The 18412-nt window shown below is 41.5% G+C and overlaps 1 protein-coding gene across 3 annotated transcripts in view; it reads left to right on the forward strand.

Moving 5' to 3' along the window:
• KCNT2 (potassium sodium-activated channel subfamily T member 2) overlaps positions 1-18412 on the forward strand; it is an 814344-nt gene that overhangs the window by 709937 nt on the left and 85995 nt on the right. For all 3 annotated transcript variants that reach the window (XM_056523545.1, XM_056523546.1, XM_056523547.1), the window contains one exon: positions 8129-8429. In XM_056523545.1, the coding sequence (XP_056379520.1) occupies positions 8129-8429 (301 nt within the window). The remainder of the gene's footprint in view (positions 1-8128; positions 8430-18412) is intronic.

The raw sequence follows: 18412 nt of genomic DNA on the forward strand, positions 1-18412 counted from the left end.
AATAGGAATACTATAATATCAACTAGTCTATATGCATCACATTTTACAGTTGTACATAGTTGAATAGTTTATGCTACTGAAATGATACAGTAGAAGGACTTATATCGCTCTAATGTAATGTATACTCACATATACTGTATATTGGCATAACTTTATCAGGCATACCTCACCATTTATACTTTATTTATTCATTAATTACCGTATTTTTCGCTATATAAGACGCACTTTTTCTTCCCCAAAACTGGGGGGGAATGTGGTGCATCTTATACTGCAAATACCGCTGCGGTCCCTGCTGCCATCAACGGCTGGGACCCGCGGCTAATACAAGACATCACCGATCGCGGTGATGCCCTGTATTAACCCTTCAGACGCGGCGATTAAAGCGGACCGCCGCAGCGTCTAAAGCGAAAGTGGCACAAACCCGGCTGCTCAGTCGAGCTGTTTGGGACCGCCGCAGCGTCCCAAACGGCTTACAGGACACCGGAAGGGACCTTACCTGCCTCCTCGGTGTCTGCTCCGTGCCGGAATCCCCTGCATGGCCGGCGCTCTCCTTCGTCATCATCACATCCTTGCGCATACCGTCCTGTCATCCAATTGGAGCGGCGTGCGTAGCGACGTGATGGAGGCAATAGAGAGCGAGGATACCGTGCAGCAGAGACGTTCCGGGGCGACGGGGACACAGCGACAGCGATGGAGGGCGACATCCAGGGCAGCGGTGACGGGTCTGGAGCAGGGGGGACACGTGAGTATTACCTCATATACCAGTGGTCTTCAACCTGCGGACCTCCAGATGTTGCAAAACTACAACTCCCGGCATGCTCGGACAGCCGTTGGCTGTCCGGGCATGTTGGGAGTTGTAGTTTTGCAACATCTGGAAGTCCGCAGGTTGAAGATCACTGTCCTGTACTTTACATTGTATTCTTCTAGATTTTCACCCTTTAAAATTGGGATGCATCTTATATGGCGAAAAATACGGTAATATATTTTTGTGTAGTTTTAGGTGGGCAGGCTGGGTTAATGAAAAAAAAAAAAAAGAGAAAAAAAAAATCACCATCCTCCTAGTAGTGCAAATTATAGTCTGAACCCCATTTGTTATACCCGCAGTAACCCAAATACCCAATAAATATGTATGTGTGGGGTTCCTGCAGGTATTTCAGTTATATACAACATTTCAATTAACATTTTGATTCAAGTAGACAAGGACACAATGCTACCAAGGACATATTGGCCATGGTGCCTCCAGAGCCCGGTCAGACACTTTACATACATTTATCATTTGTCTGTTTTAAATGCTCTTTCAATGGAGTAGAGTGAAATATGTGCTGTATACTGTGTTTGTGCTTTATCTGCTCCCATTCATTGCTCTTTCCATACCCTTTAATATTTTAATGTTTCCAATTTCAATCCAGATCGAAATGAAGATAATATCCGTTCCACATCCAGTTCATAACCTTCATATTGTATATAGTATCTTTCTATACCCATGCGTTTTCCTCCCACAGTTCCTAAGCAACTTATCTGTACATTTCACGTCAAAGTTATCGCTTTTAATACTTCTTTATTGCTACATAGGGAACATAAGCCCCATATACTGTTCTAAAGATACACAGTTTTCTGCCATCAATAACAAACAAATAAGCAACTATTTTTCTTTTCTGCAATTCGAGCCTGTATATTTTCGTACAGACGTTCTTATACAACATCTGTTAATATACAGACAGCCTTACCTTTCTACGGTGCTAACACTGAAAATGAGCATAAAAACAGAGCTATATTTATTTTGTACATGAAATTAAGTAATAATAATAATACATTTCTGTGAGGTTGTGTTGATGATAATAATTAGAAGAATTATAAAACAATATTACATATTTTTTCTATGTAAAAGAAATATTGGCAATGACTCAATGCCGTAAACTGGGCCAAATCATACTATAAACACAAAATTAAGGGCCAGCTACAAAAGGTTAATACAAACACATGAGCATAATTTATTAAATATAAAAAATAAAAAAAAAAATGATAGAAAAACAAGAAGAAAGGCACTTTGGATACATATGCAGAAGATGCTGGTGGTAGCAATGACAGGTGCTCAATGGAATACAGGTTAAAGGGTACCTCTCATCAAAAAAACTTTTGATATATTATAGATTAATGTATGCAGAATAACTTTACAATTGCATGGTCTTAAAAAAATATGCTTCTTTCTATTTAATTTTCCACTTTGAAGAAATGACCACTAGGGGTCTCCCTACCAGTCCTGGCAGCAGGCATTTCAGACTCATTCTGGAGTCCTAAACACTACGAGCTGCCAGTCTGCTTTGTTCACAAAGGAGAACACTCAGAGCTGCCAGCCTGCTTTGTTCACAGCCTGTTTGGCTGTGAACAAAGCAGGCTGGCAGCTCTGATTGTTTAGGACTCCAGCATGAGTCAGAAATGCTTGCTGACAGGACTGATTGGGAAAAATACAATAGAAAGAAGCATATTTTTCATTAACATGCTATTGGAAAGTTATTCAAAATTCATTAATCTAAAATATATCAAAAGTTTATTTGATGAGAGGTACCCTTTAAGTCACAGAAATATGAAATAATAGTCACACAGCATGTATGACTGGGAAAAACACAGATAAAGGATACAATGCAAATGTTACAATGATATAAGGATATGTGGCATACAATAAAGCATCACAGAAGACAAAGTCATAGACAAGGACACCAGAAGCATAGATATACCTGCCATGTACCCTGTCAGAGACCAACCACCAGACACCCCAACATACATTTCTTGTACTCACTTCATCAGGGGTCCTGTAAATCCACTTAGTCTAAGTATGAATGCTTTCCGGTATTCCTATAAATATCAAGAAATCGAATGAATGAGCACTCACCACTCCTGTAGTCTTTTTGATTACTTGATTCGGACCAGCAGGGAGGCTGGCGGGGACATGCGGTGTGCTCAGAGGAGTGCCCTTGCATGTCCACGCCAAACTCCCTGCCATTCCAAATTAAGTTATCAGAAGACTACTGAAGTGGTGAGTGCTCATTCATTCTATTTCTTGATATTTATAGTGATGTGGAGTAGAGCACCTTAGTCGTAAATAAGACAGACAAAGTAGCGCCGGTCACTGTGCTTGCCATTATTATAGGTCCTTGCTTACGGACTCAGGAAGAAACAGCTGGTAGAAGGATAACCTGGCAGGGTTATCTTCTTGGCCGGGGACACAATTTCGATTTGCAGGCTTGAGGGCGCACTCCCGGAGACAATTAGTTGTGTGAATCAGTACCGTCTTTATTGGAATATAAAGTGGCAGGTATGAACAGGACCTGGAACTTGGAGTATCCTTGTGCTCCCAGCTCACTCTCTCCTCTATCTGCTTTCCAATATTCAGTGAGATGTTTTTAGGAGGTCATGAAATATACAGGTGCTACAATATAGCGTACCCTATATGTAATGTAATTTACAGTTTTAACAAGTTGCATGCAAGTCTTCTTGAGTCCATGGCTGGCAAGATCAAGTCTACAGTACATTTAAAGATCACTCAATAAATAAAATGATGTATAGCAAAAATAGGGAAGAGGGCCGCCACTGTAGAGGTAGAGCAGGGACTTTAAGTCCTGGGTGGGTGCTCAGCTTCAACGGGTTCAAACTCCGAATCCCTCCTTCAGCATTGTCCAAACAAGAAGTGGCACTCCAAAGTGTAAGAAATAAGTGACTTTATTCCCCCATAAAATCATTGTGATGTTTCAGCCTAACCATGTGCGTGCAAGTGTTCTTGAGTCCATGGCTGGTAAGATCAAGTCTACAGTACATTTAAAAATCAATCAATAAATAAAATTATATATATATATACATATATATATATATATATATATATATATATATATATATATATATATTTATTTATTTATACATTCTGGAACATACACAAAATTGACATGTCCATCTACAACATAACATATGACATTTAGCAAATGTTGAACCTTTTTTTTAACATTAATAAAATATATTAGCTTGTGTTTTCCTATCTACTTGTACAATATCAAAGACTGTTTGGTCTTTGTTATCTACTACTACTGTAGCTAATGTCAATATATATATATATATATATATATATATATATATATATATATATATATATGGCTCTTACAGCTTCCTATCAAAGGGATAAAGTAATTTAATATAACCTTTTACACAGTATCTGGATATAGTTTCATTTATTCATAGCAAGTATAATCTGAAACGTTACATTTTCCATATGTTGCTATACTTTTAATGGAAACAATTTTCTGCTCTCCACTTCCATATGAAGGTGTAATATTTATAGCGTTAAATCTGCTTTTGTAAGTGAAATCTTGAGATACATAACATTCTTAAGTATAATATTGTCTTATGACTACTTTGGATGATAAAATACACTGACATATGCAATTTGCCAAGAGAAACTCCATAAAATTTACTTTCTGAGCTGCGGCTATTTCAGTTCTTCTCTGGTGACTGCTAGACGTGAGTATCTAATATAAGGAGATTTATTGAGAGCAAAGGGGGATAGTGGAAACTGATATATGTCAATGTGTGAGAATAGAAAACTGCTTTGGTTTATAACTGCAGAAGATGGAAGAATTCTGAAGTCATGAGGGATTTCAACAAAATGAGAAGGTTTCCTATCTACATTACAGTGATCCCTCAAGTTTTAATACAGTGTTATCTGGTTCCAGGATGACCATTTTATGGTGAAACCATTGCAGGTTGAGAAAAACCTAGTAATTGGTTCTGGAGCACCAAAATGTCACCCAAAAATAGAAAAAAGTGAGGATAAAAAAATAAAAAATAAATAAAAAAAGAAGTAGATAACTAATACAGATAAAGCAAGTCTCTATATATATAAAAGTAAGAACGATCTGCTACCCCTGGCACAATTAAAGAGTAGTACAGAACATGTATTACCTCCCTGTGTTGTAGGGTGGTGCTACCAGGCGGCCCGTCAGTTCATGCACTTCAGTAATACAGGGGTTTTACCAGTTAAATGTCCATTCTGATTGATCAGTTCTTCTGGCCATTGGCATATTTTGTAGATCTGGACAGTCTGTAGCATTGTTTGGTGAGTTTGGTTTCAAGTTACAATGGTCCATAAAAAAAAAATATGTTGAAAACATGTAACCTGAAATAACCTGTGTTTAAATTATTGTATCTATCCCACCAGATACAGCAGGTTTACCTTACTTTAAAGGGATACTGCGGCCCTAAGACATCTTATCCCCTATCCAAAGGATAGGGGATGAAATGTCTGATCACGGGGGGTCCTGCCACTGGGAGAGAGCCTTAGAGAGAAAATTGATTACTAAAGTCTATGAGGAATTAGTAGATTTATGAAAGGTTTGCAAAAACCAAAGAATCTTTGACTTCTATTTAATCAAAGATGTGAAATTTAAAAGATAGGAAAGTTTAAATTAGCTGTTAAATTAGCAGTTTTTGTATGTATTTAATTCTCAAAATACTAGAATAATGAAACAATTGTCTAGTCTAGGTCCATTTTAAGACATTTAGGGTCTCTTCATTGAAGCCTTGGAGCCTCCATCACAGATTTTGATGGCAAAAAGAGAAGAATATAGTGCTATTTTTGGACATTGCGATGACACTCGATTGACTTGATTAAAAGTTATTTGAGTCACTATTTTTGTGCAATTTGGCCAATAGAAATACAGACTTATCCTCATAAGGCTGCATTCACACTATCTTTTCAGCCTACGGCTGCCGGATCCGGCTGGGAAATTTCAAAACCAGGAGCTCCCATATCCTAGCCGGAGTGGCGCCAAAACCCATTCCCTTTAATGAGCCAACTGGAGTCAGACAGTGACTCCAGTCGGCTCATTTTGCCCCATCTCCGGTTTTGTGACCGGACCTAAAACTGTAGTATACCACGGTTTTAGGTTTGGTCGCAAAACCAGATATAAGGAAAAAATTAACAGGCCGGAATCACTATCTGACTCCGGTCGGCTCATTAAAGTGAATGAGAAGCTGCGTGGGTCTGGCTGGGATACGGGAGTGCCCAGTTTTGAAAATTCCCAGCAAGACCCGGCAAAAGTAGTGTGAATGCAGCCTAATGCCATCCTTACATTAAACAGTATGTTAACAATAGAGATAAGTGAACCAAACCCGTTAAAGGGGTGCTCCACTGCTCAGCGTTTGGAACAAACTGTTCCGAACGCTGGAGTCGGCGCTGGGAGCTCGTGACGTGATAGCCCCACCCCCTAATGATGTCATGCCCCACCCCCTCAATTCAAGTCTATGGGAGGGGGTGTGACTGCTGCCACGCCCCCTCCCATAGACTTGCATTGAAGGGTGTGACATCATGAGGGGACTATGACATCACAAGCTCCCGGCTCCAGCATTCAGAACAGTTTGTTACAAACGCTGAGCAGCGGAGTACCCCTTTAAACACGAGTTCAGTAAAACTTTACTAAAAGTTTGGGTGGTTCAGTTTGGCAGAAACTGCAAAAATAACAGCAGCCACATGGCAGAAAGGAGAAGGAGGAAGGATCACATGACCTCAGGGATTCCTATAATGCCTTTTAAACTTGCCAATCAAGAGCAGAATAGAATGATGTGTGCACATAGCTTCAGCAGCCATTTTAGAAATAACAGCTGTCAGGTGAAGATCTCGGTGAGGGACACTGAGCAGTGAACTACACAGATAGGAGGAGGAGCCACATATAAAATTATTGTAGTAAAGTAAATCTGTTCTGTCAGTGCAAAGTATCTTTTCGTTATAAGCTAAGTGCCAGTTTTGTTTTACACTAATTGTAAAAAAGCTGCGTGTAGAAGGTTTACTTTTGTGAACTTTCTAGGATGCCAATAATGTTGCTATGCCCCAAAATGAGAATCATTTTTTGCAGCTGATAAAAAGCCATTGCTTCTTACTTTTCCAGGCACAAAATCTTTTGCTACTCCCAAAAGGGATAATTTTTGGACCACCTTCTTTTATATATATATATATATATATATATATCGCTAGTGTAACACTCACAGTTCAGTAGACAGAAACACTTGTGGTAGTGGATCTGCTGGATCTGTGTGGCAGATGACACGAACTGTACCAGGGAGCAGAGTCTAAGGCGTTGCTGGTTTTCACTAGAGCCCTTTGCAAAGCGGGATGGACTTGCTGCAGCAGGCGGCACCCTGGTCTCTACCCCTGGCACAACTCATCCACACAGGCGGCTGAGGAGATGCAATGCACAGGTAGGATACAGCAACTCATGGTCAGGATAGCAGTGGGTCAGGGCAGGCGGCACAGATGCGTAGTCAGGAATGTAGCAGGAGGTCAATAGGCAGGCAGCAAAGGAGCAAGGTCAGGTCACAGAACTAAGGGTCAGAAACACGGCAAGCCAATTCTCAGGAACACTTTCTCTCAGGCACTAGGGCAACAAAGATCCGTCAGGGAAGTGTAAGAGGTGAAGGAACTTATAACTGAGCCACAGGTGTTACTTAATTATTGGGTGTACTGGCCCTCTAAATCTACGAGCTCCGGCAGAGAGGCAGAGGAGGAGGCAGGAGGAGCATGAGGTGAGTGACGGGATGGGATTTGCATGTGGGCGCATCCCGCGATGTGAATCCCAGTCCCGCCGGCAGCAGGAGGTAACGGGCCATGCGCTCACGGCCAGCATGTGCGGCCAGAGCTTGGAACATTACAGCTAGGTGCATATAAATACCATCAGGCATCTACCTCCAAAAACAGATCATTTGTTAAGCATAAAATGCATAAAATTTTTTACTAATGCAACGTGTTTTTATTAAGCCAGTTAGTTTCCATGATATCATCTTCCATTTACCCACAATTATACATGTCACCATACCTTTAAAATTAACTTTGCCTTAAAAACAGCTCAGAAGTCCATATGTATACTTCTAGGTGACTTAACAGTGTTCTGCTGGGATTTTAGGGCTCTTAGACAGTGTTATACATCTATTTTTTATGGGTAATAGTGGAGAACAGGTTTGGCGAACTGGCAGACCCGAACTTTTGTAACATTCGCTCATCTCTAGTTAAAAATATGTTCAGGTGCAGATGTATATTGAAATCCATTTAAGGTAAATAACATCTATGAAATTGTTTTATGTGTTTGTAAAGTCTCAGATATCTATCAGTGTTGAAGAATGGGAAGACACAAAAGAAACCAAAGAAACAACATCAAACCGTAGCAACCATCGGAATTCCACATCCAGTGATCAGTCAGACCACCCCTTATTGAGAAGGAAAAGCATGCAATGGGCCAGGAGACTAAGCAGAAAAGTTCCAAGACATTCCAACAAAACAGCTGAGAGGATAGGTCAACAGAGGATGACCTTGTGTCGAAGATCAGAAAGGCAAGAACTGGCAGCCTTGGTGAAGAACAGAATGAAGCATCTGGGCCTTTCAACAGCTGGTTATGGTATGTAGAATGTATCTCAATGATACAAAAAATGTTAACAATGGTGTCCCCAGGTTTTGCCCACAAAGCTTTCTATAAACCCTTCTCTAAAATACTACATTTGTAAAAACTTCAACCTTTATTGTAAAACATCTCCAGTGTTAGGCCGGGTTCAAACATTGAAACAAGGAAAATATGCGAAATGTCCGCACAGAAAACACGTGTGGACTTTCCACACATTTACCCGATCTGGCAGGCGCTAGCACCGCTCTGAATTTTGCCATCTTATAGACGCCAATACATTTCCTTGTAGACTCAGCAAAAAGAAGAGACTGCGGACACCGGGATCAGAATTTTATCGGAAGAAACATGTGACGCTGAAATTCTGCCGTGTGAACAGTGCAGCAGAATTCCATTTAAATCAATGGGACTCTGTTGCGGCAGAAAGTCCGTGCTGAATATTCAGTGCAGACATTCCACATAAGTTCCACCCATGTGAACATACTCTAAGGGGTTGTCTCTCATAGATATGATATACGATATACGATATACTATGTTTCTATAGTGGGAGCCACTCTAAACGGCTGATTGTGAAGAAGGGGGCAGGTAAAACACCATCCGTGTGTCTGACTTTGTGGAGTTAAATCTGCTTCTCAAGTTCTCTGGAAGAAAGGGAGGGACATTTTTAATTAAGCCAAATTATAATTTATTTCAGCAGGTTAGCAGTGGTGAGCAAGAAAAAAAATACTTTGGTGTCCATAGAAATTGAATAGGTATTCCATGATATTTATTATTTAGCCTTTAACCGTTTGCCGTCTAAGGACGAGATGGCACGTCCTGAGACGGCAACTGTTGTATGGCGTGGGCTTCCAACTTGAGCGTGCGTCATACTAGCTGGCCCCCAGCTGGTTCTTGTAGCTGGGGGCCGGCGTTAATAACTGACATGCAATGATTACCGAGGCCTTCTATTAACCCTTTAGATCGCTGCTGTCAAAGTTGACAGCGACGTCTAAAGGGACATTTAAACCATCCCTGGTGGTCCAGTGGGGTGGATAGCCCCCCCGGGGGGCGATCCACTTCTCAGGTAGCCTGAGGGCTTACCTCTTCTGTAGTGCTGGCTGCTGCACTGTGAATGATAAAGCCTGGCCGAACCAGGCTTTATCAATCCAGCGCAGAGCACACTGATCAATATGGTTCTATGAAACCACATTGATCTGTATGAGGAATCTAATGATTCCTCCTAAAAGTCCCCTAAGGGGACTAAAAGTGTAAAAAAAAAAAAAGTTGAATAAAATAAAAAATAAAAAACACCCATTAACCCCTTCCTTATTAAAAGTTTAAATCACCCCCCCTTTTCCAAATTCCATATAAAAAATATGTAACCATAATAAAAATAAACATATGCGGTATTGCCACATGTGTATATGTCAGAACTATAAAAATATATTGTTAATTAAACCACACGGTTAATGGCGTACGCGGCAAAAAATTCCGAAGTCCAAAATAGCGATCAAAAAGTCCAATCAATACAAAAATGGTAATGCTAAAAACTTCAGATCACGGCGCAAAATATGAGCTCTCATACCGCCCCGTATGCATAAAAATAAAAAAGTTATAGGGGTCAGAAGATGACAATTTTAAACATATTTATTTTCGTGCATGTAGTTATGATTTTTTCCAGAAGTAAGACAAAATCCAACCTATATAAGTAGGGTATTATTTGAATTGTATGGACCTACAGAATAAAGAAAAGGTGCCAATTTTACCGAAAAATTTACTGCATAGAAACGGAAGCCCCCAAAAGTTACAAAATGTTATTTTTTCTTCAATTTTGTTGCACAATTATTACTTATTTTGGTATTGCCTTAGATTTTTGGGTATAATGACTGATGTCATAACAAGATAGAATTGGTGGCACAAAAAATAAGCTATCATATGGATTTTTAGGTGCAAAATTGAAAGGGTTATGATTTTTAAAAGGTAAGGAGGAAAAACAAAAGTGCAAAAATGGAAAACTGCTCGGTCCTTAAGGGGTTAAGCCTATGACGCAAAGTTAAAATACTATGTAATTTGCTTCTATTAGCTCTGTGCGCCACTTTGTCCCATGCAAAGGACCCACACCAGGGTCAGAGACCATGCTACCAAAGGCAATATATCATAAGTCACATGGTTGCTGGAGGGCGGGGGGGGGGGGGGGCATGGCTTTGATGTAGCATGTGGCTGGATAGCGCTGTGGAAAGGATTTGCTGATGTAATGCTATCCACCCCTACTGCAGTATAGCCATGCCCTCTGGAGAGCATGTGACTTATGACATAATGGGATTTATTTACTAACATGATGCCAACTCTTTTTTCTTGGGTTTTGCGCCCAAATTATGTTACACATTCCATGCAACACAATTTGCGACCAAATAAAACAAAACCCTCCATTTTAGAAGAATAATCAGAAAAGGGGGCGTAGCCACCAGAGAAAGTGGGAACGGTCCTGACAAAAGGGGCGTGTCCCTGACAGTTTTGAAAAATCCCAACATATTTACTAAGGTTTCCACAGAAAATGTGGTGGATTTGAGCTGAGGAAATCTCAGATCAGAACAGTTGTAAAAAAAGCAAAACATAGGGAAAATCGCAAAAAGTAGGCAAACCTTAGTACTGTATTTTTAGCTGTATAAGACGCACCTTTTCTTCCCCAAAGAAGGGGGGGGGGGGGGGAAGTTGGTGCGTCTTCTACGGCAAATACACATTAAAACCCTGTCATATCGCGGCGGTCCCTGCGGCCATCAATGGCCGGGACCCGCGGCTAATACAGGACATCACCAATCGCGGTGATGCCCTGTATTAAACCTTCAGACGCAAAGCTGACCGCCGCGTCTGAAGTGGAAGTGAAACTAACCCGGCTGCTCAGTCGGGCTGTTTGGGACAGCCGCAGGGAAATCACGGCGTCCCGAACAGCTTACAGGACACCGGGAGGGACCTTACCTGCCTCCTCGGTGTCCGATTGGCGAATTACTGTTCCGTGCCGGGATCCCCTGCATGGCCAGCGCTCTCCTTCGTCGTCATCACGTCTTCGCTCACGCCGTCCCGTCATCCAATAGGAGCGGCGTGTGTAGCGACGTGATGGCGGCAACGGAGAGCGAGGATCCCGGGCAGCAGAGACGTTTTGGAGCGACGGGGACACCCCGGGGATGCGGCGACAGCGATGGAAGGTGACATCCAGGGCAGAGGTGACCAGCGGTGACGGTCCGGAGCGGCGGGGACACATGAGTATTACCTCCTATACCAGTGGTCTTCAACCTGCGTACCTCTAGATGTTGCAAAACTACAACTCCTGTCCGGGCATGCTGGGAGTTGTAGTTTGGCAACATCTAGAGGTATGCAGGTTGAAGATCACTGTTCTATACTTTACATTGTATTTGGTTATGAATCTTTTTTTTCTAGATTTTCCTCCTTTAAAATTGGGTGCGTCTTATATGCCGGAGCGTCTTATATGGCAAAAAATATGGTAAATACCTTGGGGAAATACCTGTCGGAAATCAAAACCCACAAAGAAAACTACACTCCATTCTTAGTAAATAAACAAATTGTAAAAAATACAAATTACACAGTATTATAACTCGGCATCATTGGCTCAAAGATATAAAAATCCTGGAAAACCTAGGAGTAGAAACTAAGAGATGTTTTTTTTTTATTTTTTTTATTGAACTCAAAGGGAAGAAAATGGATGTTTGGAATATATTGTATATATTGTATTTTTCTTAACACAACTATAAAAGCATCCAAGAAAAACTGTGTGTGAACATAGCCTCAGGGTGCATTTTCACATACTATTTTGCCTGCCATGTTGACATTGTATTAAAATGATAAATTGCAAAAGACGGGAGGCATTTCTACAAACATTTACCTTTAGCGTCCTGGCAGCACAGCTGTTTCATACGAGCTCCAATGAACATGCTTCAGCCCAATCCAGCTTGTGAAAACATTAAGTCAATTGTCATTTAGTCAATTGTGTTTCATTTGAAGAGTGTAGAGGAAAGAAAGAGCCCTGTGAAGATGAATGTAAAAAATGTTCTAGTATTATAAGGAGAAAAAAAATATTGGATTTTAGAAAAATAGGTAAAAAGGCGATGGACTGGGGTTTATTGGTTAAAAATAAATAAATAAAAGAAAATAGAAAATTGCTTTTATTGAAACAACCTGGGGATGCAGAAGCGGTGGATAAAAGAACGCTAATGATATGGTATGGAGAAGTCAGAAAGGAACAATGTTCGGGGGCTGATACATTTGTTTATATACCTGTGTAGCTATTTCGTTCCATTTGTCTGTCAATATACACACAAGCTGCACAGGGAACGAGCAAAATTGATTCAATAAGAGATTGAAAAGAAGGTAACATTTTGAGAAAAACATTGAAAAGTGTCGGTGTGATGTATAGAGCCTGAATACAACCCCGAGTTTATTTGACTGTCAGAACAATCTATCAGCGCAGCCCAATGTGAGGACTTTAGCAGGGAGATCAATGTTTGTGCGGTTCGGAGCGGCGTATAATGATGGCGATGCACATCTGCAATGTAATCCATTTCTATTCATGAAACAGCTATGGAGGAATATGTAATATATTCTGCAAACCATTCTCTTTTCTGGCCGTCTTTTATAGCTCCGAGATGTAACATTCCTCCCATGAGTTTTAAAGGGAGAATGAAAGTATTTCTTGTAAGAATCCATCACTCTAGTGGACTAAGACACATAACCCTCTTGTTTCATGAAAAACAAATCCTTTATTTCCAGGCTCTCACCTGCATTTCTTTCTTTCAGCATTTCTTTTTTTTCGATGTTTCCCATTTTTTCAATTATATAATAATAATAATAATAATAATAATAATAAATATATGTTGTAACTTGTAATTCCAGGAAGTGGAATGTTTAGAAATGAATGCAGTTAGCATAATAGATGCATTTTGCATGATATAGACATATTATAATGACAGCCCAAAGCTGAACCCACCACATTGTCCTTATTTACTTGGGTGTCCTGCCATCACTGGTGGCCTCCAAATGGGTGACCGACCGTGTCAGAGCCAGACAGACACATGAAGACATAAAAGCAAGTTTAAGAGCAAGCCGGGAGTCAGAACCAGAGGTCGGCATCAGAACTGTATAGAATTAGAATTAGTACTGTTAGGGTATGTTCACACTGTGGAATCTCTGCTAGCTGAATTCAGTGAGCGGAGATTCCGCCTAGCGGACGCTGCCAGGAGTGCTTCAGTGGTTGGACAACTATGCAGTGCTTGCGGATGAATGAACATTTTCTTTCTTTGTGTGGAACAATTTCAGTGGCGCAGAAGTCAGTGTATAGCTGTAGTGTCCTGAGCTTCACACTATTCTACAACAAAGTTACAGTTCTATCAAGGCCATGTTCACATGTAAAAATTTCCATGCAGAATTCCGCATACAGAAGGGTCAGGGATGAACAGGGGGATCTTCTGGAATACAGAGGGGTCAGAGACGGACAGAGGGGTCTGGTGGAATACAGAGGGGTCAGGGATGGACAGAGGGGTCTGGAGGAGTACAGAGGGGTCAGAGATGGACAAAGGGGTCTGGTTGAGCACAGAGGGGTCAGGGATTAACAGAGGGGTCTGGAGGAGTACAGAGGGGTCAGAGATGGACAAAGGGGTCTGGTTGAGCACAGAGGGGTCAGGGATTAACAGAGGGGTCTGGAGGAGTACAGAGGGGTCAGAGATGGACAAAGGGGTCTGGTTGAGCACAGAGGGGTCAGGGATTAACAGAGGGGTCTGGAGGAGTACAGAGGGGTCAGAGATGGACAAAGGGGTCTTGTTGAGTACAGAGGGGTCAGGGATGGACAGAGGGTCTGGTGGAATACAGACGGGTCAGGGATGGACAGAGGGGTCTGGTGGAGAACAGAGGGGTAAGGGACGGACAGAGGGTTCTTGTGGAATACAGAAGGAACAGAGATGGACAAAGGGGTCTGATGAAGTACAGAGGGGTAAGGAACAGACAGAGAGGTCCTGGAGGCCTGAAGAAGCACACACAGCGCAAAACCGCTGGCAGACATCTCGTAGCGCCCTGCAACAAATCTGAAACTGGGTCCATAAAAGCAGTTGAAGCAGAGTCGGGTGGCTGAAGCCTATCGGTGAGTATGGGTTACCGTGTCTTTTCTATACTAGATGATATTACGGACCCGCGGACATAAGACCTCGGTCTTCAGTAGTGATAGAAGTACCGTTGCTCAGTTACCTTGTCTGCTGTATAGCAATAGTGCCACTATATCTTTTAGAGAGGATTTATAATGAATATAATTCCATGATTACGATTCTATGATTATGATTCTCCTCTTATAATTTTGATTCTTCTATTATGATTATGCATAATTCTAATATTATGATTGTAAATCCACAATTACGATTCTACTATGGCCGCACGGTAAGTAATGTGGAAATAGAAGGATTGCTGCTTTGCAGGAGACTTGTGTCTCGAGTGGTAAACATCCTTCACTCTGCTTATTACTTTGCCTTCAAGTTATTTAATGAATACTGAAGATTAAGTAGTAGGGTGTGTATATTTATTACTAGAAGAGGCCGCTACGCCAGCTAGACCATGTGCGCTCAGCACTCCGGCTGGGATTAAAGTGTATTTGGCCATTTAATAAATGAATCAATGTTCCTTTGAGAAGCAACAAAGTCCCAGAAAATGAATTCTTCCTCCAATCTGAACTGATTTGTTTCACATGAAGAATCTAATCGATGATCCTAAACTGCAACCTGCTATGCTGATATATTATATAGTCCCCATTGACCAACATGCGGTAAGAAAGAGTCAGTTTTGGATCTTCACATAATTTGCGGGAAATTCTGTCAATGATGGATAGAATATTTGGTTTTAGTCAACTCTCTGGGTTTTGTACATCTTAGTTTTCCCAATGCATTTGATACTATGTGTATGAAGGTTGGTACATAAAATGCTTGGGCCTGGGTAAGTATTAGGAGACAGCATTGCAGGGATCACTCTTACTAATAAAGTACACAGGGGGCAGTATTGCAGGGATCACTGTTACTATAAGAGTACCGGAGGGGACAGTATTGCAGGGATCACTGTAAGGCCGGGTTCACATGGCCGAAAATCTGCGAGATTCCACACATTTGGATAATCTAGCGGGTGCTAGGACCGCTCGGACATGTGCCATCTCATAGACAGCAATCCAGTTCTGAGCAGAATATGCAGAAAAAATAAACAAGTCTATACTGACGCCGGAATCGGGATTTCCACAGTAGAAAATCGCCTGTGTGCAAAGTCCAGCAGAATCCCATTAAAATCAATGGGCCTCTGCATCAGCGTAATTTCCGTGCAGAGTTCCACTAGGGGTAGTATTGCATGGCATCAATGTTACTAGTGGACTACACACAGGGGGCAGCATTAGGTCCTGTTCCCTTTAATTTATTCATCAAATACCTCATATAGTAAAATGTTAATTTTTACAGACGATACAAAACTGTGTAAAATACTGTAGAGGACAGTGCACTGTTGCTTAACCCCTTAAGGACTCAGCCCATTTTGGCCTTAAGGACTCAGACAATTTAATTTTTACGTTTTCATTTTTTCCTCTTCGCCTTCTAAAAATCATAACTATTTTATATTTTCATCCACAGACTAGTATGTGGGCTTGTTTTTTGCGCGACCAGCTGTACTTTGTAATGAAATCCCTCATTATATCATAAAATGTATGGCGCAACCAAAAAAACACTATTTTTGTGGGGAAATTAAAAAGGAAATCGCAATTTTGCTAATTTTGGAAGGTTTTGTTTTCGCGCCGTACAATTTATGGTAAAAATGACGTGTGTTCTTTATTCTGAGGGTCAATATGATTAAAATGATACCCATGATTATATACTTTTCTATTATTGTTGTGCTTAAAAAAAAATCACAAACTTTTTAACCAAATTAGTACATTTATAATCTCTTTATTTTGATGACCTCTAACTGTTTTATTTTTCCGTATAAGCGGCGATATGGGGGCTCATTTTTTGCGCCATGATCTGTACTTTTTTTTTATACCACATTTGCATATAAAAAACTTTGAATACATTTTTTATAATTTTTTTTAAATAAAATGTATTAAAAAAGTAGCAATTTTGGACTTTTTTTTTTTTCGTTCACGCCTTTCACCGTAAGGGATCATTAACATTTTATTTTAATAGTTCGGATATTTACGCACGCGGCGATACCAAATATGTCTATAAAATTTATTTTTACGCTTTTTGGGGGTAAAATAGGAAAAAAAAATGATGTTTTACTTTTTTATTGGGGGAGGGGATTTTTCACTTTTTTTTTACTTTTACTTTTACATTTTTTTACATTTTTTTTACACTTGAATAGTCCCCATAGGGGACTATTCATAGCAATACCATGATTGCTAATACTGATCTGTTCTATGTATAGGACATAGAACAGATCAGTGTTATCGGTGATCTTCTGCTCTGGTCTGCTCGATCTCAGACGAGAGCAGGAGATGCCGGGAGCCGGACAGAGGCAGGTGAGGGGACCTCCGTGCGGCATTCTGAATGATCGGATCCCCGCAGCAGCGCTGCGGGCGATTTGATCATTCATTTAAATCACGCACTGCCGCAGATGCCGGGATCTGTATTGATCCCGGCACCTGAGGGGTTAATGGCGGCGGGTCCCTGGCTGCGATCAGCAGCCGGGATCAGCCGCGCATGACACGGGCATCGCTCCGATGCCCGCGGTTATGCACAGGACGTAAATATACGTCCTGGTGCGTTAAGTACCACCGCACCAGGACATACATTTACGTCCTGCGTCCTTAAGGGGTTAAAGGGGTATTCCGGTCATTTTTTTATTTTATTTTTTTAAATCAACTGGTGCCAGAACATTAAACAGATTTGTAAATGACTTCTATTAAAAAAAAACGTATTCCTTACAGTACTTATCAGCTGCTGTATACTACAGAGGAAGTTCTTTTCTTTTTAAATTTCTTTTATGTCTGAACACAGTGCTCTCTGCTGACACCTCTGTCCATGTCAGGAACTGTCTGGAGCAGGAGAGGTTTGCTACGGGGACTTGCTCCTGCACTGGAAAGTTCCTGACAAGGGCCAGACTGGCCATCGGGCAAAATGGGCATTTACTCAGTGGGCCGGGCCACATCACTGCTTGCACTGAATACACTGGAGCCACAACTTGCAGTCACAGCTTTTAGAGCTGTAACTGCCGCTTTAAGAGCTGTGTCCACACTATATAATGAAGGAGGAATCATTAGGGCTGAACATTGTGAGTTATCTAATCTTTCTTCATGGAGGAAGTCTTCTTGTAATCCTGCTGTGAGGTAAATTCACCATCAGCCCAGGACCATGGATCTCCCTGTCTGCCCCTGTGTCCTTATCTAGAAGGCTTGTTTCAGCTGGTTTAACCCTTACATAGCATAACAGGGGCAGCCAGAGAGTAGAGAAACTTACAGTATTATTTATATGACAGGAAGAATGTCCATTCTAAACCATTTTGTTAACCTCCCCAAGCCATGTATTCCTCTGTACTTCACCAGACCCCTCTGTCCATCTCTGACCCCCCCCCCCCTGTACTCCACCAGTCCCCTCTGTACTCCACCAGATCCCTCTGTCCATCCCTGACCCCCTGTACTCCACCAGACCCCTCTGTCCGGCCCTTACACCTTTGTACTCCACCAGACCCCTCTGTCTGTCCCATACTCCTCTGTACTCCACCAGACTCCCATTATACTCCACCAGACCCTTCTGTCCATCCCTCACTCCTCTGTACTCCCCCAGACCCCTTTGTCCATCCCTTACTCCTCTGTACTCCACCATACCCCTCTGTACTCCACCAGACCCCCTCATACTCCACCAGACCCCTCTTTCCATCCCTTACTCCTCTGTACTCCACTAGACCCCTCTGTCCGTCCCTTACCCCTCTATACTCCACCAGACCTCTTTGTCCATCTCTAACCCCTCTGTACTCCAATAGAC

Source organism: Hyla sarda, chromosome 6 (assembly GCF_029499605.1).
Source record: "Hyla sarda isolate aHylSar1 chromosome 6, aHylSar1.hap1, whole genome shotgun sequence".
In the NCBI taxonomy this organism is placed as follows: Eukaryota; Metazoa; Chordata; class Amphibia; order Anura; family Hylidae; genus Hyla; species Hyla sarda.